At 35.9% G+C, this 27,059-nt stretch overlaps 2 protein-coding genes and 2 long non-coding RNA genes across 5 annotated transcripts; 2 read left to right on the top strand and 2 right to left on the bottom strand.

Annotated features, from left to right (window-relative positions):
- The first annotated feature begins 438 nt into the window (after positions 1-438).
- LOC133718443 (probable rhamnogalacturonate lyase B) lies at positions 439-9,406 on the top strand. Its single transcript, XM_062145279.1, has 7 exons — positions 439-573; positions 6,869-7,039; positions 7,162-7,320; positions 7,419-7,525; positions 7,963-8,053; positions 8,362-8,933; positions 9,100-9,406. Exons 1-6 carry the CDS (start codon positions 442-444, stop codon positions 8,443-8,445), a joined length of 744 nt encoding a protein of 247 aa, XP_062001263.1. The 5' UTR covers positions 439-441; the 3' UTR covers positions 8,446-8,933; positions 9,100-9,406.
- LOC133718757 (uncharacterized) lies at positions 1,532-2,828 on the bottom strand. The gene is made up of 4 exons (XR_009850555.1): positions 2,771-2,828; positions 2,514-2,643; positions 2,348-2,413; positions 1,532-2,050 (listed from the first exon to the last, which is right to left on the bottom strand). It is a non-coding gene; the product is annotated as an uncharacterized LOC133718757 (long non-coding RNA).
- Positions 9,407-13,888: 4,482 nt separating the features above from the next.
- Positions 13,889-22,949, top strand: LOC133718580 ((-)-alpha-pinene synthase-like). 2 transcript variants are annotated; one of them, XM_062145441.1, is made up of 7 exons: positions 13,889-14,072; positions 14,513-14,777; positions 14,886-15,258; positions 15,350-15,568; positions 16,215-16,356; positions 20,662-20,910; positions 22,341-22,949. In XM_062145441.1, exons 1-7 carry the CDS (start codon positions 13,947-13,949, stop codon positions 22,635-22,637), a joined length of 1,671 nt encoding a protein of 556 aa, XP_062001425.1. In that variant the 5' UTR covers positions 13,889-13,946; the 3' UTR covers positions 22,638-22,949. The 2 variants fall into 2 exon arrangements, with proteins under 2 accessions (XP_062001425.1, XP_062001426.1); XM_062145442.1 differs by lacking the exon at positions 20,662-20,910.
- On the bottom strand, positions 16,399-19,612 carry LOC133718581 (uncharacterized). Its single transcript, XR_009850384.1, has 3 exons — positions 19,037-19,612; positions 18,474-18,537; positions 16,399-17,408 (listed from the first exon to the last, which is right to left on the bottom strand). It is a non-coding gene; the product is annotated as an uncharacterized LOC133718581 (long non-coding RNA).
- Positions 22,950-27,059: the final 4,110 nt, after the last annotated feature.

Below are 27,059 nucleotides of genomic sequence, written 5' to 3'. Positions count from 1 at the left end.
GTTCAATACACATGTAGCATGAAGAAGGAATGGAATGATTTGCAGTTTGATTTATTGAAATTCCTGTCTGATGGAAATATAGGATTGATTGTTAAAGTTCATCCCAAGTAATAAGTTATATTGATGACATAGTTGTGAGATATAATTTTTGAGGGGTAGTAAACATGGCTACAGTTAGAATGAAAAGATGTATGGGTGATCGATCATTACACATGAATATGCCATTACCTGTTCATTAGTTTGATTTTTACATTCATTACAAGTCCAAGAGCTATGACACATCTTTGACTATCATATTGAAAGTCTTGGATTTGAGACACGTTCTATTAATACTAAAAAGGTTCACGAGTATAGAATCCATATATCTTTGAACATTTGCAATACCAAGAAAACATTGCGTGCTGAGGTGTATAAGCATTGTGAATGGGCAGGTTTCACTACATGGCCATGGCAGATAACAGGCAAAGATACATGCCGTTGCCTGATGACCGTTTACCACCCAGAGGCCAACCCCTGGCATATCCCGAGGCAGTTCTACTCGTCAATCCTATCGAGCCTGATCTTAAAGGAGAAGTAAGTTACTATTACTTTTATCTCATTAAACTAAATATTCTACATCTAACATCACTTAGATATGGTGGCTATCTTCAATAATTTCCGGAAGCCTAGTATTTTTTTTATTGAAACCTGGCCTAATTTTGTTTAATTGGATGCTCACTATGTCAAAAAGGCCTTCAGACGACAGAACAGTTATGTCGTCTGAACGAACAAAAATGTGTCGTCTAGTACGATGTCGTCTCTTGGGCGTATCGAACGACAGAAGAGTTCTGTCGTCTGAATTTTCAGACGACATAAAAAATGTGTCGTCTGATGAGTTTTGGATTTTGGGAACATTGTGATCTGTTTCTTTAAAAGCATTCAAACAACGGTTTTGTATTGTCTGATAAACAAAACAATGACAGTATTTTTTGAAATACTATTCTGTGAAGCATATTGCAAGACTTATTTGTGTGGTCTGAATGCCCTTAAATAAGAAATATGAAGACTCATATGTAGTGTCTTCTCTCATACAACAACACTTAAAGGTTGTGCTAATTTACTTTACACGACAATTATATGTGGTCGTAAAGTGTATCAGAGGACAATTAAGTGTCGTTCTATGGTTGATTTGTATGACATTTAAGTGTTGTGTGAAAGATTTTTCAATTATACATATGTGATGTTGGGAAATGGTTTAGACAATAGATTTCTGTTGTGTCAATCTCATTACGACGACAATTTACTGTCGTTTGAGATTATTTAGACGACAAATTTTTGTGGTCTAAATATAACAAGGACCACTAATAGTACGTGTTTTATATTGTCTGTAATCACGTCCAATCACACTTATTTGTTGTTGTTATACACTGTGCAGCTGCAACCACACATTTTGGTGTGCTTTTGTTGTAGCATGCAGTTTGTGATGACACATTTTAGTAGTCCCCTGTACAATTGGTATGCATGCATTCTGGAAATTAAAATTGCCCATTAATGAAAGTATGAAACCATAAAATCCACATTCAAAATCATTCATTGCAATTTCCATTAATCCACTAGTATCTCATGTACACAAACTTAATCATGAACTTCAGTTCAAAATAACTCATATATACTAATCTGGATCTGAAGACAAGTCTAAATGCTTAATGAATGAAAAATTTCTACTAGACACAAGTTAATAAAGGAACTAGCTAGCTATACTGCTGTACTGCTGTACTAGTTTCACAATCTGATCATGAACGGAATCACCCAAATCATAGAAGTGGTCATAGAAAACGGAATGGCCAGTGAGCTTGCAGAGACACAAACCTGCTGACCCATTGCAGAGACACAAATCTTTCTTGACCCCCATATAGACTTATGCTGGATATTACAAGAGCAACTAGTCTTCATTCTCAATGAGGAACAAGATATTGCAGAAAAAAGAACAAAAACCTTTGCTGCAAATCTGGTAGGTGGTCTACTCGTCTGCATTTAACTCATGTGCAGCTTAGTGAGGCATTTAACTCATCTGCAGAAAAGATACAAGCTACGTAAATATAATTAAATATAATAATACCATGACCATTATCAAAATTCAGGCATTGGTCAAACCTATCAATACTCTGATATATGATTTTGCATCATATTAATTTGAAGCTGGTATTGTACAGTTCAGATAAAGCCGAAGTAAGTACATTATATTTATCAACAAAGAGATGACTCAGATGAGTTCATCAAATACAGAACATACTTATCAGAAAAATCAGAAAACTCCAAGTGTAATGAATTATGATGATGTTTAAGGAAAACATGCTGAAGTACTTACACATTGAGAAGAGATGAGCTTTTCGATTCAGAGAGAGCGCCATTCAACTTATTGTTTCCAAGAAACCTAATCATGAAGACAGAAATACATGCCTCAATTAGTACTTGAAAGAGTACATTTAGGAGGAAAATAAAACAAGTAAGAGCTTAACAGAGTGGAATTTTACTGAGTTGCAAGAAGAGAAGAAGACCATCACTTTCTTTGATAGATTCCTCGTCAGGAAAGAATATAGGAGAATAAAATCTCTTGGCACTTGGCACAAGACAATAGTCCTGTTGCAGTCCTATATTCGTGGCCTGTAGTGCACACAATCTTGGCAGGTTATAAAGATTACGGCTAAAATACAAGAATAAATAGGTCTATATGAGTATGAAGTAGACTTAATATTTAGTGTGGAATCCAAAAGACCAGTTGGATTCCTACCTTAGTTCTCCCATCATCCACATCTATATACATAGGCGTTGTCTGGAAGGAAAAGTCAACAAGATCTTCAACCTACAGGTTTAATGGGAAATGTATTAATATATATAAGAAGTAACTCATGTAACATATGGGCAATCCAGTCATGTAAAGAAGAGACAAAAACAGTTTAGAAACTACTGAACTATGGCAGCATATTAAGTTAATAAGTTATGCTAAAACAATGAAAAATAATGTGGAAAGCAAGAGATTGACTAACTGCTATGAGTTTGAGATATAATGCACAAACCTTCTTAGTCTGGGTTGCAGAAAATAAAGTTGTTTGCCTATTCTGCACATTCAATAGAAACTTGATCAGCTAATGCATATAACAAGGTTAAAGTCCAATTGCAATTGCAACAAAAACCATAAAAGAAAAAAAATCATAAAAGTTATTTTGAACTGCTGCACTAGTCCTGCTAGTAGAAAAAAAAAAAACAGAAACATATGGATGCATCATGGTTCATACTTGATGTCACTTCTTAAGTTGAAATACTACCCAAGTACCCAGTTTGCTCAAATTATTTTTCTGTTAAGAATATAACAAAATATATTAAGACGGTTAATGCAAGCTGTATAAACTCTGCAAAGGCAAGATATAAGTACTAAATCAGTTCAGACAAATATTATCTGTCACAGGTTATCATCCAGACAGTACAAAAGCAATGTATGGGATTCAGGAACGCATTAAAACAAATGAAATACATTGAACTTCAAACTACATGAGGGATAGCAATACATGTGTAAATGGCATCAATGAATCCCAAAAAAGGTTTAATCAGTACCTAAAGGGTAATTAATAATCAACCCAAATGTTACAAACGGCATACATATATTATAAACAAAATAAACCCAAATGGTACAAATTGCACACTTGTATTAGAAACAAAATCCCTCAAAATCAGAAACATAACTTTGCTTTATTTTTGCTTCAAACCTATTCAATTGAAACTACTAAGAAATTATTATTCCATTGAATTCCATTTGTAAAGAACTCAGCAAATGCATCGCCAATAATTCAACTGGCCCTGTTCATTGAAACAAATAGGTTTCACACGCAGAAAAGGTTTTGTCTTAAAGTTATACAGATAAGGCTTTGAACTACTCATAAACCAACAATGTACCCGTGAGTATATCTGGCAAAGAGTGTCTGTGAATGAATACGTCACTAGCTGAACATAAACTAAACTACATATTCATTTATTCTTACCTACACAACACTCAATGAGAAGATGTTGAGCATCTCTTGCGACGCGTACATCTGGAGGCAACATCTCCTTAATGATCTTGGTCATGCTTTCTGTGAAGAAACAGTGAGTTAGTTTACATCATTCAGTATTCAACTTGAATATGAGAACTAATAAGGTGTAACACATAAATGCTGATGCCCTGATTTGAAATGAAACCAGTAAAAGTTCCAAGCATGCTATAGAAGATATTTGGAAACCTCCAAGATATTTGATTGAGGAATCGTTTAATCTATATAGTTAAAAAATGTACCGAGTGGAGTATAAAAGGTAGACATAGAGTGAAAACAAAATTGCAACCAAAACCAATGAGCAAACCATGTAGACCTACTTAAACATCTCTTAGGCTTCAACAGTCCATGTCCATCCAATTAAAACTACAGGGCAAATCCATCGAATTCAAGTGGGAAATACATGACGCAGTTTGAATCAAGAAAGTGGGAAAGCTATGAACTGATACATGTTTGGCCAAACCAACCTCAGTTGTCATATCAAAACAGCCGGAGTTAAGATTGCTAGGATTCAATTGATGGTTTGGAATATTTCTAGAGTTTTTCGTGGACACAGAGACCAGAAAATCCTGTTAGGAATCCAAGGGGTCCTCTTAATCTTAGAGTTCTGCGAGTATGATGTTTATCAGTCTTACTCTTTGGTGAATGAAATCATAATATCTGTGTGACTTTTCTGTGTACCATTACAGTTTACAGATGCTTTCTCTTTACCTTGCATATATGATGAACAAACTAAAATAACTTGACGAGGTAAACTTACGTAGTAACTAATAAAGATCATGGTATAGTAGTAATAATGAAACGATAATCAAATGTGCAGTAAAACATTGACAGATTTCACAACATAAAGTCTACTAGTGAAGTTTAATCTTGAAAGCCCTACAGCCAAATGACATGATATATTCTCAATTAAAACACAACTTTCATTAATCACTTGTCTAGTTAGAAATCAGAAGAGTCACTCACAATTGGAAAACAACTATAGATACTGAATAGCCCGAATGGAAACCCTTCACTTCTGAAATCTTCCTCCCTTTGCCTTCCCACAGTTCAGTTTCAAGAGCAGCAAAATCAAACTCCCATTCTCCTTCGTTCATATGGTACAAGAATTTCATGATCAATGTATAAGTGTACAAATTACAAAAGTATCACCATGATAACAGAACAAATTGAAAAGAAGGAATTACCAGTTCCATGGAGACCATAGGTGGAATTGGATGAAAGTGGCCCGACATAGGTCTACATGGTAACAAGCTTCCCTATTTTCTTACTCTCATTCTTTCTGATTTCACTTTTCATTTCCCAATCTGCTACCCAAAAGAAAAGAAAAAGAATCAATATCATAATTTTTTGCTCAGAGATTAATGGAGAGATAACCCAAAAGCCAGTCTCCATGTAAACCCCACAAGACGCAAGGCCCCATTCATCAATCAATAGAGCTATGCAACCATATCATACACTTGCAATTTGAATAAAAGAAACCCAGTTCTAGACTGAGAAGAATCAGCCAAAACCAAGCTTAGAAATAAAAACCCATATAGCATAATTGAGCAAGAGACCAATAAAGACACAAACTTGCCTTTTGAAGCAAAACACTGACAGAATCTTGAAAACAAGCCATCTCAAGTCAAAATTGAATGAATCAGACCCCAATTTAAGAATAAGAAACAAGAATGACGAAACCCATATCTCAAATTTGCAATCTAAACACCTGAAATTATCATACAATCGTGAATTAAAAAACAAATTCTATAACAACCCTAAATCAGATGGATACCTTAGATTAGGCAGCTGGATTCGTACATAGCTGAGAGGCCAATCAACGCCTGCTGAATCGAGTATGAGATCTTGCCCTTCGCGAGGTTACAATCGAAGTGGTGGAGGTCGTCCCGACGATAGTGCGTAGCGATGAGGTTGAACACAGTGTTTTCGGGATATTTGGCGGACATCGAATAGGCCGATGGTGGAGTCCAAGGTCATGGCGATATCGATGATGAAGGAGGCCAAGCAAAGGACAAATTTGGGAGGAGAGACAGAAGAGATTTGACGAGGGAGAGAGAGAGCAAAACGAAAATCTATCCGAAGATTGAACCCAATCAAAAAACTAAACTAAAAAACAATTGAAACCCTAAATTGCTTACCAATATCCGAATCAAAAATAGCTCTATTTGTTGCTGGAGAGCTCCATTAATCTAGATGCAAAAGATGAAGTAGAGACTAAGAAGAAGAAGGCCGGAGAGACAAAGAAGAAGAATCCAGAGAGTGAGAATCGAGATCTGAGAGAGTTGAGAGAGAAGGAGAGAGGCTGGTGTTTGAGTTTTTCGTTTTCGCGGGTTCTAACTAGGTCAAGCTGAGAGAGTTGAAGGATGAGAGAAAATGACTTTAATTGGGTGTCGAGGTCTATCTCTATATCAAAAAGCACAAGTCAAAATAACTTAGAAATTTTTTAAAACAAGCTTCACACTTAGACAATATTTAAATGTTGTCTGAATGTTGCAACATTTTCAGTCAACTAGGGCTTGGCTATTTGAGAGGGAAAAGACTGCTCAATCAACATTTAGATATCCCTCCAAATTTGAGATAGGAAATCACCACCTTCTACAACTACATAAATGTGTTGTCTGAATCCTCACCATTTTTCCAAATTAAACCAGTATGGTTTTAGTCTATATTCAGACGACAGAAAAAAAAATTATGTCGTCTGAAAAACTCAGACGACATAAAACATTACTTATGTCGTCTGAAGTGTGTCGTCTGAAGGCCTTTTTGGCATAGTGGCTTGATGTGCTTCATTGATTTATAAGGTGGATGACAAGTACCAATACTCATGTGACAACAAGGATAGCCGGGTACATGGGTGGATATGCGCTGATCCGCCGGTGGGATTGTGGCAAATTACACCCAGCAACGAGTTCCGATCTGGTGGACCTGTGAAGCAAAACCTTACCTCTCATGTTGGCCCTACCACCCTTGCGGTAATTAGAACTAAAACTCAATGTCATATACGTGCCCTATCATGATAATTAACTAGTACTAAAAGTTTGTCATTGCTGATAATTTAATTAACATTATACAATGATGGCCGGTCATCAATCAGGTGTTTCTAAGCGCTCATTATTCCGGAGACGATCTGGTGCCAAAATTTGCAGCTGGTGAATATTGGAAGAAAGTTTTCGGCCCTGTTTTTATGTATGTCAATTCGGAATATGCAGGAAATGACCCGTTGATTTCGCTATGGGAGGATGCTAAAATACAAGTAAATTTATTTTCTTGTACAAATATATTTCTCTGAGTTTATTTTGATAACTGGCACATTTCTCTGAGCTAAATAGATTAATGGATTGCTTCACTCAGATGATGATTGAAGTCCAAAGCTGGCCATACAGCTTCCCAGCGTCTGAAGATTTTCCCAAGTCGGACCAACGTGGTGACGTTAGTGGTAGACTACTTATCCGAGACGGGTATGCATACATAAAAATCCTAGAAATGACCAGTTAGACCATATTTGCAGTTCGTTCACCACATGATGTGACAGTTGGTGGACTAATCTGTTCATCAATCAATATGACAAACTTTAATTCGGTCTAAACATGGACTTCTTTAGCACTAGTACAGTAGTATTTAACATGCTTTGTCTGTGGTTAATTAGCATATGTGTGGTAGAATGGGTAAGCCAAAATGTTATATAGGACGTCTATATAGTTTCTCTCTGCGTTGTATTTTGCAGTATGAGTTTATGTGAATTCAATCTGACAATGTCTACATGAATTTGGTTATTTCCTGCTCATTTGTTGTTCAGGTCGATGTTTAATTTTCTTACTACTATTATTTTGAAGTATAAGTAATTATCTTTGATATGATGATATCTATGTTATTCTGATAATTTTGACATATCTAGATATATTAGCGATGATTATATATCAGCCAATGGTGCATATGTCGGGTTAGCCCCGCCAGGAGACGTTGGGTCATGGCAAAGAGAGTGCAAGGTGACTGAATTTTGGACTGCATAATTTTAACATATTCTTAACTTTCTGCCGAAGGATGTGTTAATTTGACAAACTATCAGTCAAAATCATTAACCTATGGATTCTTGTATTAAGTTGAAGTCTAGATTGATGTAATTCTCACTTCAAAATGCATTAGTAATTGAAAAGTGAATTATCTTGATAAATAAATTGAAAGTGAGAGAAATGGCATATCGATCTATATGTTCTTCCATTTGATAGATCAACATGCATATTCGCAAATTTACTTTAATTTCCTCCTAATCTCATAGTTAGTTACTTATTTCCAGGACTATCAATTTTGGACAACAACAGACGAGGATGGCTACTTTTCTATCAATGACATACGGACTGGTGATTATATGCATGGGTAGTAAACATGGCTACACATGAATATATCTGATTGGTCATGGCACTAGCTGGGAATAAAGCAGATCTAGTAGAGTCAACTCTCGGTCAATATGCACTTGTTGCTTTATTTTAGCATTCTTACTATGGTGTTTGAAAGCTTTTAAATTTTTTATTTTATTCTTTTCTTATAAGGGAACACGTAAAGCCATGAAAGATGTTTGTTTGAAATATAATTGATGTCAAGATTTTGCTTCTAGTTAGTTTGTTAGTCATGAGGTATCATCTTGTTTCTTGCTATGTTCTTGCTCTAATTGGGCTCGTCGTTTGAAGGTTATTGTTGTTTTCTTGCAAGCTAATATGTTCTCTAATCTATTCTCTGATTTGCTTCAAAGGGCTGTAAGACATCATTTTGCTCTTTGTGCTGGCTTGCTGTAAGAAAATGGATCCTTATTTACTGGCTATCATTTTCATGGATGCCCACAATAGCAAAGACAAATTTAATCATGCTTTGGTAAGCTTTTTTCTTTTCTTTTCTTTGGTAAGGACACTTGAGTAATGTGGCTTGATGTTTTGCTATTTTGTTTATTATTCTGCTAAACTGCTTTGTCCTTGGTTGCATGATATCTGATCCAGCAAAACAAGGATATAACTTCATTCTATGTGCATATTATCTGCAGGGTTATGCATATATACTCACGCACCCCGGAATACCTTCCGTCTTCGATGACCACTTCTATGATTCGGGTGATTCCATTCATGATCAGATTGTGAAACTGGTACAGCAGTATGGCTAGCTAGTTCTTTTATTAACTTGTGTCTAGTAGAAATTCTTCCTTCTTTAAGCATTTGGACTTGTCTGCATGTCCAGATTAGTAGATATGGGTCATTTTGAATTGATATTCATGATTAGGTTTGTGTACATGAGACAATGGTGGATTAATGGAAATTGTAATGAATGATTTTGGATGTAGATTTTATGGTTTCGTACTTTCATGAATGGGCAATTTTAGTTTCCAGAATGTATGCATACCAATTGTAACGGGGGACAACTAATATGTGTTATCTCAAATTGCAAGCTACAACAAAAGCACACCAAAATGTGTGGTTGCAACTGCACACAAACAACACAAAAATCAATTAGAAGTGTATTGTCTTTTTGACGTTCATACAACAGAAAATTGTAGTCTGAATGGAAAAACAACAGTCCCTTTGATATTCAGACCACAAATATTTGTCATGTTAATAACCTCAGACGACAGAAATATGTCTTGCAAATATGCTTCACACAATAGAATTTATATCAGAATGTAGTTGTTTTGTTTCTCATACAACACAAAACTGTTGTGTGATTACGTTTAAAGATACATATCGCAATGGTCCTGAAATGCAAAACTCATCAGACGACACAAGATTTTTATTTGTTTATGTCGTCTGAAAAATCAGACGACAGAAGTGTTCTGTCGTCTAATACCCCCAAGTTCTGTCGTCTGAAAAATCAGACGACAGAAGTGTTCTATCGTCTGATACTCCCAAGACACGACACCGTACTAGACGACATATTTTGGTTCATTCAGACGACAGAACTGTTCTGTCGTCTGAAGGCCTTTTTGGCATAGTGGGCGGCTACAGGCCGAGATAGGTTGTAAAGCGGCCACGGGGAGGTGAGCAAGGTCGAGGCGAGGCTACCCCAAGAATTTCACGTCCAACGATGGCCGGAGAAGGAAGAAATCGCCGGTGGAATGAATCGGGCGATTTCCGGCCGAGAGGAGAGAGAAAAGAGCTCGGGTTTCCCAAAATGGAAACCTAGGCTTTTCTTCAATTTCTGAAACTTTCGTCCTTTTATTCAAAAATGGAAACTTTTTCCGAATACGATAACTTCTTCATACGAACTCTGATTCTCACGTTCCATATATCCACGAACTCGTATCGACGCGCTCTACGACTTTCATGAAGGAAGTTCTCGCAGAATCTAAACGTATAAAAAGTCAAACTTCATAACCCCCCCTTAAAACGTGCATTTCGTATAATTAATCTTCCGAAACAATTTCGCTCTATCCTTGAACCACGAAATCGTACTAACAAACACTTTATTAATTCCGAGAAATTAATAACAAATTTTTGGGGTATTACAGAAAGAAAAGTGTTTCAATTTATTAACCACCTTGTGTTTTGTGTGTTAATGTCTGTACGTTGTTGCTGTGTGTAAAAGTTGAGCTAAGAAATAGAGGAGAATTTTATTTATTTACTATTTAGAATTGGGATGTTATCAGAGTTGATGAACTTCTTGTGGTCCTGTTTTTGGCCGAGGTCGAATGGATATGTTCATAGCAGTTCAGGTGCAGGGGGTCGCCAAGACATCAATGGTGATTTCTCAATGGCTATAGTTCAGGCCAACAATTTGCTAGAAGATCAGAGTTAGGTTGAGTCTGAAAGTTCGAGCATGAGTGCATCTGGCCCTTTTGGAACCCTAAAAAGAGACCCAGAAAATAACAAACCAAGAAATTTTGAATCGGGATGGTTTTGATATGGCGGACTGGACCATGGAATGGAATGCTTTCTTAACAATTATGTTTTAGTTGATAACTTCTTAACAACTATGCTTTAATTGATAACTTCTAAACAATTATATGCTTTCTTTGATCTTTGATCTAGGAAGAGGGAGAAAGAAGAATAGAGGGAGAGGGAGGAAAAAAATGCTTAGAGAAAAAAAATAATTAATTACAATATGAATGGACGAAAGTGCCCTTGAAAATTTGCCAGCTGGCAACGTCCCTAACGGTTCTAGGTACCAATTTTCAGTCGAGGTCAAAGCCTCAGCTACTGTTCTGATATTTTTAAAACGTAAGGTACCAAAATTTATAAGGAACAAAAAATCAGGTACTTTACAGACCATTTTTCAACTAACTATGTAAAACCATAATTAAATGTTTTAATTATCTCTATTAAACAGGCCGTTGTAGCCAAGTGAGGGATGCTGCGCCCACCTTCAATTTATAGCATGCCAAACATTTAGTAGGATAGACATCACTATAGCCTCCGCCAATCAAACTTTATTTAATTTATGTGTGCATTATGCGGCGCCCTTATAAGTAGAATGCTTTGAGACTGTTCATTAAGGTTAGGGTTGGCTAGTTATGCCGTTTTAGGTACGTAAATCTCGAACCTACTGATGTAGGACGAGAATGGACCCAGTTTAGCCGAAAAACCATAAAAGTAAAGAAGCGGCGTAGAATCAAGAAGAGTGATTGGAAGATAGGTAACTCACGCGTAATCAGGTTACTAGCCGCTGGAATATTCAAGAAGATTTGGTTTTGGACTTTTCGGGTTTCTCGTGCGAAAAGTCAGGTTTTGATTTTGAATCAGATTTGACTAACTTTTGGCCAGAACGTCTGTTTGAGACGCATCATACCTTTCCAGAATGGGAACGACGAGATCTTCAAGACTCACTTTAGTGAGCCCTATCAGATTTAGGCCAAAATGTATCGTCTTAATTATCCGATTCGTGATTTAATATTTTTAGGTTAGTTTTACATTCTTTTTATGTTAGGTTTTCTAGTTTATTTTGGATTTGTTTTGTTTTAATCTGTGGGCTTTAGGGTTTCATTGTTAGTCGCCCTAGGGTTTCTTTTCCCATATATAAGCAACCTTAAACGGCTGCAGAACTATCTTTTATCATATTATCAAACAAAATTGAGAGTTTTCTCTTTTATCTCTGGTGGACTCCAGAATCTTTGTTTTAGGTTTATTGCTTGTAAACCTAGGGTTACTTCCGCCCGCGTCACCTACAGTTTGGTTTAGTGCGTTGGTTTGCTCTTAATTAACTTCCTATGTTCAATGAAATCCCTTTCACTCGGAAAAAAGAAAAAAGAAAAAAGAAAAAAGAAAAAAGAAAAAAGAAAAAGGACAATCTAATCCCTATCAGCATAACAAGAACTTTCAAAACAAGAATTGAGAACCTTGGAACTCATTTAGAAAAACAAGAACTTTCAAAACAAGAATTGTTACTAAGCTATAGTACAGTCAAAAACCCCATCTTGAAAGAACCCAGAAGCCACCGAAGAAGATTGGTATGAAGTTGGGAAGTTTTCATCGCCTTGTTTCTTTAGCTGGGTACAAGATAAGGTTAGTATGGGAATTTATGTGGTTTAATTAGATATATTTATAATTAAATAAATTTGCTGGGATTACTAAGAAATCTGCTGGGTACATTTAGAAACACCAAAAAAAAAAATTATTCAGTATATTAGTTAGAGGTATTTAGAACTTGGAAGTTAGGCTTATTCTAATTCTCAAAAAAAAAAAAATAATAATAATAAAATAAAATAAAAAATGAATAAAAAATCTAGAGATATTTATTAGTTACACATTTCACCACCTGTCAACCATTTTTTGTAAGAGTAATTAGTTTTTATTAAAATATTTTATATTCTACCTTTAATTTACATGTAACTTTATGAAAGTTTTCCTTCCCTTAGGCCTCATTTGGTTCGTGGAAAGTAAGCATCGGAAAAGGAAAGTTGTTGCGTTTGGGATGCAAAAGGAAAGGAAATACGTTCTTGAACCAAAGGAAAATAGGGGGGAAATGGTTTCTTCCATACTCCAAAGGAATTACTTTCTCCACTCTTTCTTTGCATTTATTACTCAACACATATTTTAATTGCATTAATTACAAAAATTTTAACAGCTTTTCAGATAACTTTTTGTATGCTACTAAACATTGGAATGAAAAATTCTTCGAAAATTTCATTTCCCTTCACATAGGAAAGACAAATGAATTACTTTCCTTTCCACAAACGAAACAAGGCCTTAATCCACTACCCTATATCCTAGTTAGTAAAAAACGGGATGCGTATAATTCGGCAAAGAAACGTACGTGTATTATTCGGTTTACCTAGTTTAACGATACGGTCAAATATTCGGTCAAAAAAACGCGATACGGCAAATTTATAAGTTTGAATTATACGTGTATAATTCGGCCAGTAGTAGAAAAAACGGGTTAAAAAATACGGATATATAAAACACTATTTTTGTAAGAAAATAACTAATAATCTACTCTAAACTCTTGCTTTATTTTATATCATTTATGATATGTGATAAAACATGAAAAAAAGGAAATGGCACCCAAGTAAAATATAATCAGGCGCTTGAATTACAATACGCTATACAGAAGTTTTTCTTTAATTATACGCATACTGAAGTTTTATACGCGTTTTAATTAACTAGCGCTTTAATTTTTTTTTCAAATTCCAAGTATTTTTACTCCGTATAAAACAGATACGTGTATAAAACGTGTTTTAAAAGGTCGAACTCAATAATACGCGAAAAAACCCGAGTCTACAATTTCAATACGCCGTACTAAAGTTTTTTTCAATTATACGCGTATTGAAGTTTTATACGTGTTTAATACGCGTATTAACTAACTAGGCCCTATATATACGTCAATGTCCAAGTGATATTCTTCACCAAACATTAACAAAAGCCATCCAGATATCATTACACATAGATTTAGAAACAGAAACCGATCATGTCGATCCAAGTTGGTCCAACTGTTGAGTTACAAAACACCATGCCTGAAATTGCTCGTCCAATGACAAGTTTTCAACCAGGCATTTCCATAGATGTGTTCATCGACTGTCACTCCCTCGACAGCGTAATATATTTCTCATTCAAATTAATCATTTCTAATTTTTTTTGAAATATCATTCATTTTAATAATAGTGTGTGCGTGCATATACGGGTGGTACTCTTTTTGTATGTAGGTGGAACTTTTTTCTTGGTTCGGAGTTTTGTTCCACTGAATTTTATCTGAACAAGATTTTAATGAAGTCACCTTTAGTATAAAACCTTATTATAATATATATAAGGAGGACCAAGAGAGGACATCCTTACTTTAAGAATTTGAGAATTTTTATTATTTCACAACGACAAAAGAGAATATGGCAATATATATGCCCCCAGATAAATAAAATTCTGTGTCCGCCACTAGATGCAAAAATATCTTATAGTCTTATAAATATATATATATATTACACTATTTTTGAAATAATTCACTTTAATTATATTTTCTCATCAAATTAACTGTTTCCGCAGATAACTCATGCCCGTATGCAACAGCAAATTGACGAACTGAAAGTATTAGTGAAGGGAGAAGTTTTCGCATCATATGATGTTTCTTATCAGCTGAAATTAATTGATGAAATCCAACGCCTAGGCGTGGCATACCATTTTGAAACAGAAATAGATGAAGCACTAGAAAATATCTATGTTAAATACCATGATGATGGTGATGTCGACCTATACAATGTTTCTCTTCGTTTTCGTCTGCTAAGACAACATGGATATAATGTTTCATCTGGTACGTAAACTAGCATATTAAAATGGCTATATATAAAGTTTGACTTTGGAACTGTTATTTTATATCTTTTGTTGTGATGATGATTTAACTTTTACAACATTCAAGCAGATATATTCAGCAAATTTAAAGATGCAAACGGTTACTTCAAGGAAAGCTTAATTGTTGATATCTTGGCTATCCTATGCTTGTATGAGGCAACACATCTTAGGGTTCATGGAGAAGAAATACTAGAAGAAGCTCTTGTTTTCACCACCACCCACCTTGAATCAGCGATAAGTGGTGTAAGCTATCCACTAGCTGCAAAAATATCTCAAGCCCTAGAGAGGCCTCTGCGTAGAGGTGTAGAGAGGTTATGTGCCAGGAATTACATACCAATCTACCAGGCCACGACTCCGCATAACGAAACCTTACTGAAACTTGCGAAGTTAGATTTCAATCTGGTTCAATCTTTACACAAAGAGGAGCTTAGTGAGCTTTCAAGGTATGGTGACTTTTTCTCCAATTGATTCCGTATGTATGTGATTGGCAATAAGTATAAGTTCTCAATTAATTGATTGAAACTGTTGAATTAGGTGGGCGAAAGAACTAGGCTTTGAAAAGAATCTTCCTAGCGTAAGGCTTAGGATTGTGGAGGCTTTCTTGTGGATGGTGGGAATGTATTTTGAACCCCGATACTCGGTTGGAAGAATAATCGCAACAAAACTGGGTTTTCTAGCTATAATATTGGATGATATCTATGATGCATGTGGTACATTCGAAGAACTCAAGATACTTCGTGAAGCAATTGACAGGTTAGAAGTGTTTGAAATAAACGTTGTATCTTTTATTTTTATAACACTGTTGTCTATGATTAACACCTAGGTAGGAAGCCAATCTGTCAACTTCACTTGCAGATAAAGTCCAAATTACATTGTGCTTTTAAATCAATAACAACATATGTCTTTAAAAAACTTTCCACTTTTATATACGTAATTTATTTTCATTTCTTTTCTCATCTACCCCTTTTTTTTTGTTTTCCACTTTCCCTCTCTTTCTTCTTCATCATTCTCCTCACTTTCTCTCCAACACCAACATTCATAAGAAATAATTTTAAATAGCGAACCGGTTCAGTTTGGTCTTTGTAGTTGAAATACGTGGAACCGAACCAAAAGTTGAGTTTAGTCTAGTTCCAAAATCTTCTGAACCAAATCCGGCCCTAGCTAGGTAAAGTGGGTTATCAAATTATTGATTTTTTTTTTTTTAATATTAAACTGAAACTTTGTAGAAATCTAAGAGTGACCTATATGATTGGTGGTCTTGATCTTCAACCTTTATATTTTCAGTGAGTGTGTCTCTAAATTTTTTAAGATGTGATTACCTTTACTTAAAATTGACCGTATTATCATACAAATAATAATTACTGCCATTCTTTTTTTATTTATTATTATTTTTTTTCAGGTTTGATGTCAACTATTGCATGAATGGTCTACCACGATACATGCAAGTATTCTATCATTCACTTTTGAAGACTATGAATGAAGTTGAGGAAGAGCTAGAAAAGCAAGGAATATCGTACCGAGTCCACTACGCAAAACAAGTTGTATGTCCCTTCTTTTTTTAGTTAAAATGTTGTCATTTTTAGGCAAATTTAGTAGAAATGATGAATAAACTTGGTAGTAATGTTACAAAGAAACCTGTTACATAGTGACTCATCAAAATAAGTTTGCCATACATAATACTATACTTATATAGGCCTAGCCGCTGATAAACACAAAAAAATTATGGAGGATACAAGGAAGAAATCATCTTGTATTTTGATCAAAGAAAAAAAAGAGCACTCCGAACATGAAAACTCAAAAGCCAGTCCACAACCCAAATCTGGCTGGAACCCAAAAAGGAGCCCAAACCGCCACTACCATCCAGAAACTGTAGCTGCGCGCCCTCAACAACCTTAGAACTATTGAAGTACTGCCAAAGAAAACGTGCACTGCCACCCTTAACCAAAATCATTAGAAGAGATGTGTGTCTAGACCCCATCACCTGTGAAAGTCGATGTTGTTAGTCTACGTACAACACCACAACAAAGGAACATCAACACCCCAAAAATTCAACCAACATGATCACCAATTCTATTTCCAACCCAATAAGCAAGTCCTCAAAGAAGAGTGAAGCTAGAAGCATCAAAGAAGATCAGATCTATGAGAATTGGGACACCAAGGAGAAAGTATGGCCAAGGCACAAGGAGCCTAGTCATTGAAACAAAGAAAAACTTTTCCACCAATGACAGGACCCGCCCCGGATTTCACCCTGAAATCCGAAGTGACCCTGCGGGGCCCACCTTAGAAGAAATTCTACCAAAAATTTGGCGGAACTTCCCCTAAAATGGACAACCCAAACCTGTAGGGAACATTTACACTTCTCAATCGAATCATCCTTATGCCCCTGGAGCCACCCTGCTCCCCAAATCAACATCAATCTCCAATTCACAAAACACATATCTCAACTTGAATAACATAAATCCCATAGGTAATCAGAGCAATTCTAACAGAAAGGTATATGAGGAAAACCTAATTCAAAGGCAGATGCGGAAGCCATGCTGCTGACTATGCCTCAATTTCGTGTACGCCCGACCTCAACTCATTCGCCTGCAAACTGGGCATTTGAAACCGAAGGGCCCAGGGGAAAAGTATTGAAAACACGTTAGTGTGAGTGGACAAAAATAAACAATTCTAAACGAAAGAAATTTTATACTTTCCCCATTTATTTCCTTAAAAACTCTCGATGCATGCAACGATTTAGAAAACAAATCACGAGAAGCTCCGCTCAAGGAAATCAGACTAGGCCCCGCTAGTCGAGAAATGATAGGATATGGGGAAGATATATCACCATACGGGTAATGGAGCCTCCCAGGCTCTACCTATCCTCGACTGCCACTCACACATAGATTGTGCGAGGAGGAGAACTAATAACCTCAACTTCCACTCACACATAGATTGTGCGAGGAGGAGACCAAATAACCTCGACTGCCACCCACGTGAGGAGGAGAATAAATCACCTCTACTGCCACTCACCAACACAAAGTAAGTGAGGAGGAGAATAAGCTACCTCAACTGCCACTCACCAACACAAAGTCGGTGAGGAGGAGACCTAATCACATGACCCGCGTATGGTGAGAAGAAACCATCGAAAACCAGTAAATCCGTAAATCCATAAGGCTTCTCCAAAATCTCTCAAGATAAAATCCATGTATTCAACGACGTGACCCCGCACGCCAAGATAGTCTCGAAATCATAAACAAATGGGCGAGAATTAATAAATCATTATAATTTATTTAGGAAATCCCATTTCCGATAATATTCCAGAAAAATCTCGAAATCATCATTAAGGCATTCCCAATGCCAAAACCGAAAGTCGATAAATATATAAGAAAATCCAACTCCATCGAAACTCATCTCGAGAATCTTCCAGGAACTTAAATCGGCAATTAGAAATATACTTAATTCCGGAAAATTACCTCGGAAATAAGCAATTGTCAAATAATATTATAAATCATAATCAACCTTTGAAACTCGTTGTCGAGAGCGACTCCACGAGATAAACCGAGATCGAATTTCCGAAAATCAAATCATTTGCTCAATAAGTAATATGATTAAAACTAGAGCATTATTTAAGAAAATAAATGCATGCATCAATATTTAAAAATAAAAGTCCACTCACAGGTGAGTCTCGCAGCTAATCCTGCTGCCTACCCGTATCCCCTCGCTCAAGGGATCAATCCGTCCTGTAGCGAATGGACAGGATATAATTAACCATAGTAAGGAAATAATCTCAAAATCAAAACTCATTCCCTATGGAGTTAGTATTCGTTACTCATAAATTCTTATAAAATCCCACACTTCAATTTGGGATTAAATTCTTGAATACGGAATTTCCTTAACAATTCGACATCCTCACTAAATCTTAAATCATCGCAAGGATTGATTCGATAACTTAGTCAATTTAATTTCAATTCCTTAACCATAAATAACCACCAAATTATAACACAACTCCTTTTCCAAAATTTCCACATTCTTTCATAATTTTCCTTTTCAATCCACAATCACTTTTCCAACTTTCCAACACATTAATTCAATACTAAACTATAACCAAGAGCATTTTAACCCACAATATTCAAAACAACCTTTACCAACATCAAATTTCCAAGAAACCTCAAACCAAACAACCTCAAGCCTAAAACAAGTTCAAAATAATCTCAACAACACACCCATCAACTTCCATACCTGCAACAACAACCAAAATCAAGCAGAAAAGGCCGGAGAAATCAAACAAAAACCAAGAACCCGACAGTTACTGTTCACGTTACTGTTCACACGCTCAAACACCTTCAAATCTTCCTCCATAGATCAAAACAAGCTTAGATGCAAGAGGAGGAAGAGAGGATCCTCTAATGGCCGGTGGTGCGGACGGTGGCGGTGATTTCGCCGGAAATGGGTTCCGGTTTCGCAGCAAGGAAAGGAAAGAAAGAAGAGAAAAAAAACAAGAAAGAAGAGGGGGGGGGGGGGCTGGAATCGGGTTCTCCCGATTTCACTCTCTCTCTCTCTCCTTTTTTACCCACTTTCCTTTAAAATAATAGGGAAATAATAACCATAATAGTAAATTTCCATTTTTGGTCATAACTTTTCCGTAGAAACTCCGATTTAAACAAACTACGTGTCCACGAACTCGATTTTTCATATTCTACGACATTCTCAAGGAAATTTCCTAATTTACCGGACTAAAGAAAAAGTCACTCTTCGGTCAATAACGGTAAAATTTAACTAGTAAAAATTTTAAGGTACGGGGCATTACAACCAAAATCAAACAGATAGGGAAAGGAAAAGGGAAGAAAGAAAGGAGAGGGGTGTGAAGAGATAAGAAAGGTCTCACAGACATTATTGATGGAAAGTACCAAACTTCATAGAGCCGCCGACAACGATTACTAGGAAATAGGTAAAGAGAAAAGTTTTTATTTGAATATAGTGTTCTCCTTTCATGTTAAAAATATCAATCTCAAAAGTCAAATCAGTATAACAATTGATAAAACTTAGTATCATAGAACATCTCGAACTTATTCACTCTCTCAGTTTCTTAATTATTTTATCAGGGATGGAACCAAGAATTAAAACTCGGATATGCTAAAAAACCAATTTTTTTACTGAACCTTGACAATACAAGGAAATCTACATAATCTTAGAAAACCAATATGAACATAGGGCAATCAACGAGCTTAATTGTGTCTAGTTTGTGTTATGTCAAGGTATTAAAGGTGTCACGATAGACAAATTCAAACCCGACAGAGTTAATAATTTATCAAAAGTACAAACCCAAACCTAAACTTTTTTATTAAATGGCTGACCTGCGATTATATGCCTAAATTTTTTAATAAATAAGTCATCTCTGGTTGATTTCATTGACCCATTTCAATCATAGAAATAGGTCACCACGTCGCCAATTTAGGACATTTATTTGAAAAAGATTACCCATTTAGTACGTTGAACTCTTAAATAAAAGGGTTCTTGACCAATAAGGACAAAAACTCAATAATTGTGTCCATCTAAACACACAAATTCTACATGTTCCCGATAAGGACAAATTGACATTTTTGTAAAACTTTTTTTTTTTTTTTTAAATTTACGGAACTGTCATTCATGCCTCAATAAACTTGTTATTTTTGAACAATAATAAATTTATTGTTTAAGAGTAATTTACCAGACTCTCTATCTTGGCTCTTTAGCTACTATGGAGACTTGGAGAGCATGTTTCGTTCTCTATCAATTTGCAAAACAGTGAAGATATCTCAGTTCTATAGTTACGATAAATACTTTGTAGTCCTATAATAATCTAATTGATTCACTTTCGTGGCCAGTTGAAGGATATAGCTAGAGACTACCTTGTTGAGGCCCAATGGCTCCATGAAGGATGTACCCCATGCCTGGAGGAGTATATGCATGTCAGAGTGCCTTCTGTTGGTGCTTGTCTGACTATAGTCTTTTGTTTACTTGGAATGGAAGAAACTATTACCAAGGAAACATTTGAGTGGATTTTGAAGTACCCTAAAAGTGTTTGGGCTTCAAGCCTTATTTTTAGGCTCATGGATGACATTGTGGGGAGTAAGGTATGACTTCTATATTCTCTCTTTAATTTGAAACATATTCTTGATCATCTTTTCCAACATCTTATATAAGTGCAACAAGCAATGATAGGGGGTCTCAGTGAGGCCTAAGATTTGTGGCCTCAATCTTAGGTGTCATGTCATGTAAGTAAATACAAATTTAATTTATCAATTAATTCCACATAATATATCTTGTCACATCATAATCTTGCAACAACAACTTTACCCTTTTATATTTCTTTTTAGATTTTAGGGGTGAGTCAATGACATTAATGAATTTAATTAGGTGACAAAAAAAATTGCATGTTAATAGCAACTATTTATATGTATTAATTTAAGGGATCTGTCTACAGATATTTTGACCAATATTTTTTTTCTAGTTGAACCTCTAAATTTGATATTTGGACCTCTCCTACTTAGTAAACCTCCAATTCACTTTTTTGAATACTTAAAAAACTAAGTATACTTCCTTAATTTTACCAAAACAACCCTTAAACAATTAACTTTATATCATCAACAATATATTGTTGTTATTATTTTTTTAATCTCTATCAATTCAACCACAAAGAATTTTGCGAGGGAACAGCCTACATTTTTTGTGTACCTTCATCGAGTGGCAAAACCAAAAATTGATTCTTGGAGGGGCCGAACAAATACGCAAATTTAATTAAATTCTTTCCTATAATTTTTCTTTCCAAATAGCATTAATATACTGAATTAGGTGACAAAAAATAGGCATTAAATTTTCTAATATCAATTATTTTGGTAAAAAAAAATAGGATTAATAAATTGAATTTAGAAAATACGTATGTCTAAACAAAGAGGTAAGAAAATATTTCATGTTAGCAGTAGCCATTAATTATCCTCCAAAATCTAAATATAAGAAAAAACAAACAAACAAAAACTAATAATCACATATCTAACGTTTAAACGCTAGTTACAGAAAGAAACCGATGCATGTGTTATGCATATACATGTGTTATGCAAATAATAAAATCAAATAGAGTTCAAATACATGTATTATGCAAATCTATTGATCGAATGTGTGCAAATCTATTGAACGGATTACATGAAATTTTTTCTATTCTAGATTGAAAAAAAAAAATTGTTGTTTAAATCTAAGCATGAGTGTAATGAAACCAAACAAGGAAGGAAAAAAAAAAATATATATATATTTTTTTTTAGAAAAAAAGCCAAAATAGTTTAGAGCCATTAGATTTTGGCATTTTTCTCAAGAATTACATGACACGATTTAGAAAATAGGTGGTGTATAGGTGACATGGCATGACACCTAGAATTGATGCCACAAATTTTAGGCCTCATTTGAGGCCAACAATCATTTTCCAAGTGAAACTAATCATAACTTTGAACTGTAAGATTTGGGCACAACAACATCAATGACATATTTAATTTGTAACACTTTGACTTTGCAGTATAAGAAACAAAAAGGGGATGTTGCTTCTACTATTGAGTGTTACATAAAGCAATATGGGGTCTCCGAGAAAGAGACTATCGATGTGTTTAACAAACAAATTGTGGATGCATGGAAGGACATGAATGAGGATTTACTTCGACCAAATGTTGTGCCAATGCGTGCGCTTAAGCTCAGTGTTAATTTTGCAAGAGTTTTTGATCTCTTTTACAAAGAAGAAGATGAACTCACATATGTTGGGAAAGTAGCAAAACGGTCTGTTGCTGCACTTTTTGTTGATCCATTGCCACTCGAATGAAATATGCATGGATACATTCTCTAGTGTAGTACGTACATGAGAGTATTGTCTTTTACTCTCTTTCTCAATAATTAGATGATCTTTGTGCTTGATCTGTCTTGTCCACTTTTTAATATTTTTACATGTAATTCAACCGGATAAATCTAAATTATATTACATGGATGTAAGCAACAACTATTTGTTGTGGGTGTGGTACTCTTTCCGAGTCCCTTTGTGGAAAGGTTTTGATGAGGCCACTATGTACCCATTCCAATTATATTATTTGATCAAAAATAAATTAGGGTGGTGCTATTCACACACCCATTTTCTCTATTTACACACCCCCTCTATTTTTTTATTACTTTAATTTAATTTTCTTTTGTAAATTACCCTAACTACCCTCCCTTGCAATTCTAATTCTTTTTCTTTTTTCTTTTTCCTATTTAGCAAGTCAATCATCCCAAAATCCTAAACCCTTGTTTTCCTGCAGACGAGGACTTCAAAACTCTTTGCGATATATTGCTTCTTTTCTTTTCCATCTAACTAACATTTTTGACTATGTTCGATCATATTTTGATTATTTTGGCCTTGCATAATACATTCTTATTATTTTTGATTGCGAGATTAGCAATCTCATACTCATCACTATGTATATGTGGCTGAAGATTTACCTAGTGGACTATAAGATGCTTTGATTCTATGTTGAGCAGTGTACTATGCTATTTTGCAACATTTGATATATTATTGCATAGGACCTACTTGTTACATACTGGAAATAATGTTCCAAAGTCTAGTGTATTTTTTTTTCAGCCTAATGTTGAACTTTTATTTACGAGTGAGTGTTCTTTCAATACAGTTATCTAAAATGCATTATATTAAGAGTTTCATACCATTGATTATGCGTGTGTCTGCATTTGTCTAGCTCCTTAGGCAAGTCTATTTCAAACAATTCATTTTGAACTATAATCCTTTTTTTTTTTTGCACCTAGATATTTCCCAAATTTGGATCGAAAACCGAACGAACCGAAAATCCTAAAACTTTGAAAATTCATAACTTGCTCATACGATTTCCAAAAATTACAAACTATATATTGAAATGATCATATCGATGTGTAGATTAAAAAGAGGAACATAAACTATTCCTGGGGTGGCTGGAACCTGCCAGAAAACACCACCACAGTGGCGGAGCCGCCGCCGGCCCAAAGTCAAAATTTGACAAAACTTCCAACACAAAGGTTCTTCATCTCAACTCCAATTACAACTTTCATAACCACACCAAAGTCAAATTTCAAGTCTAGAGGCCAAAATTTACCTCAAAAAGAAATTGGTCGAAATTTCCCAAAATAGCCCAAAATCGCACAAATCCGAAATTCATCTTCCTCGAGTTGAATTGAGATGTGAAACTTGGTGAGTTTGTAGAGCATGGCAAGACGAACAAATCCCAATTGGTCTCCCCTCCTAATTTGGCCGGAGTTGGCTGAAATCATGAGTTCCAAGTGGCAAAATGTTGCAGCGCCGCCACCACTTCTCGGCTTTGCTGCGCCGTGCAAGGGCCGACCCACGTTGTGAAAATTCACATAGTTGTAGATGGGAGTGAGGCGAAGAGAATGGAACAAACGGCTCGTCGATTGGTGGCCGTAGGAGTGAGAAATCATCGGTCGAAGTCGGCTGGGCGATCTGGGGTCGGGATTGAAGAGAGAGAAAAAGTTTCCCTTTTCGGAAATTTTGATTTTCTGATATTTTTTTCGGATTTTTCCTATATATCCCAAAATGGAAACTTTTTCCGATGACCATAACTTCTTCATACGAACTCCGATTCTCGCGTTCTGCATATCTACGAACTTGTATCGATGTGCTCTACGACTTTCCTGAAGGAAGTTCTCACAGAATCAAAACGTATAAAAATTCAACCCTTGAATTAAAGCATTCCGAGCGAATAATTGTCCGAAACACTTCCGCTCCACCCTTGAACCACGAAATCGTACCAACGAACACTTATTAATTCCAGAAAACATTTAGAAATTAATCACGAATTTCTGGGGTCTTACAATATCTATTACAATAGTTTAGAGATTTCATATTAGTCTCATCATCTATACTAATAAAGTGTCTTTCTCACTATCTGTTAGTCTCCGCCCTTGAAGATAAATTGTATGACCCCGGAAATTCGTTATTAATTTCTAATGGTTTCCAGGAATTAATAAAGTGTTCCTTTGAGCTATTTCGTAGTTCGAGGGTGGAGCGGAAAGTATTTCGAACAATTATCCGTTGGAATGCTTCGATTCAAGGGTTGACTTTTCATACATTTAGATTCTGTGAGAACTTCCTTCACAAAAGTTGTAGAACGCGTCGATACGAGTTCGTGGACATGTGGAACGCAAGAATCGGTGTTCATATGAAGAAGTTATGGCCATCGGAAAAAGTTTCCATTTTGGGATATATAGGAAAAATCTGAAAAAAAATCAGAAAATATCAAGTTTCCAAAATGGGAAACTTTTCTCTCTCTTCGGTCCCGAGCCCAATTTCACCCAGCCGACTTCGCCGGCTTCGTTCTCCCTCTTCTGGCCACCAATCGACGTATCGTTTCTTCCATTCTCTTCGCCTCAGTCCCATCTCCAAGTCTGGGAAGTTTCATGGAATGGGTTGGCCCGTGCACGGCGCTGCAAGGCCGGAAAAATAGGTGATGGCGCTGCAAATCGCCCAGATCGGAGCTCACGATTCCGACCACTTCAGGCGGTGATTCTTAGGGGCTTTTGATGCCCAAAGGACGTAGAAGCTTTCTCCCAAGGTGGCTTGCAACGATTCAACTCGTGATGAACGAATTTTGAAGATTGGGAATATAGGGTTCTTCGGGTTTCAAACCTTGCGAGGTAAATTCCGGCGAAATGGCTTTGATTCTAACTTTATGCTAGTTATGAAAGTTGTAATTGGAGTTGAGATGAATATCTTTTGTGTTGGAAGTTTTGCAAAGTTTTACTTTGGGCCGGCGGCGGCGCTGCCACTGTGGTGGTGTTTTCCGGCAGGTTCCGACCACCTCAGGGACAGTTTCTGTTCCTGATTTTGATCTACTCGTCAATACGATCATTTTGATATATAGATGGTAATTTTTGGAAATCGTATGAGCAAGTTATGAATTTTCAAAGTTTTAGGGTTTTCGGTTCGATCGATGTTTGATCCGTGAGGATCAAGCCATTCGATCGACTTGTAGTTTTGTTATATTGACCATAGAAGTGTTCCGGAGACTTTAGGTGGTCTCGGATGAAGTTTCGCCTCGATTGGCGTTACTTTCGGGTTGTTGGATTGATTTGGGAGTTCAGAAATTAATTGTTTTTAGTGTTCGGGTACTAAATCGAGGTCGTATGTGATTAGGTGTTTGACGGAATTGTTTTGGACGAACATTTGTGGATTGTGTGATCTTGGCAGTTAGAGAAGACGGAGCTGGATTTAGAGGTGAGTAAATCTCACGTGGTTCATTTACGAACCGAGTTATTTAATGTTGGAATTGATTGATAATTGTAAATCGTTTTGGAAAATAAAGATTTGTTTGAAATAATATGAACTCGATCGACTACGGTTCATAGGGCTACGGCTCACAGGTAAAAAAATGAATTTCTTGGTTTTAATACATATGAACTATAGTTGGTATTAGTGGTCATTCCTACGTGAATGACTATGTATATATATATATTTACGTGGAATATATATGGATGGCGTGACAATGTGATGTGCGTATGAACTGTGAATTATTCAGAATGTGGTTTTGTGCGTTTACTCTTTGTGGAAATACTTTATATCATGGGATTGTTGATTTGTCGTGTTGAAAGAGTAATCGAGTTGGGGTAACATTTTGAGTCATGTGGGATTCTTTGTAAATGTTTTCTGATCTACGGATCTGGTGTCACAGTGGTGACAGTTTCTGATCTACGGATCTGGTGTTACAGTGGTGACAGAGGCAAGTATTATCGTAAGGCTGAACCTCGGCCGAGGTGACAGGTTACGATTCAGTTAGAGCTCTAGTCTGTCTGCCATTGTACTGCATGGGGGTGACGCGTGGGGTTACTTGAGGCCCATGAGTACGCGTGGGGTGGTTGCTTTCTTTTGTTGTCCAAGAGGGACATGAGTTTCATATTATGTTGTGAGTTAGATTAATATGATTTTATCACTTAGTGATTTATTGGGAATTGATGGGTGATCGTCGACTATCGACTTTAGTTTCGAGTTGATGGGTGATCATCGACTTTAGTGTGAGTTGTTTTGACTTCTATATCGATTGTCCTTTTCACTCTAATTATGTAATCTCCTGAGTTATATGTAGGGATTACTGCCTTTTGAATTGTTTGTTTTAATGTAATCTCCTGAACTAAGTGATATGAAGGGATTACTGTCTTTTGAATTGTTTGTTTTAATGTAATTTCCTGAACTAAGTTATATGAACTATATGCA

This window comes from Rosa rugosa, chromosome 6, assembly GCF_958449725.1.
Source record: "Rosa rugosa chromosome 6, drRosRugo1.1, whole genome shotgun sequence".
In the NCBI taxonomy this organism is placed as follows: domain Eukaryota; kingdom Viridiplantae; phylum Streptophyta; class Magnoliopsida; order Rosales; family Rosaceae; genus Rosa; species Rosa rugosa.
The sequence above is the reverse complement of the archived record's forward strand: the minus strand, read 5'-3'. Positions and strand labels throughout refer to the sequence as shown.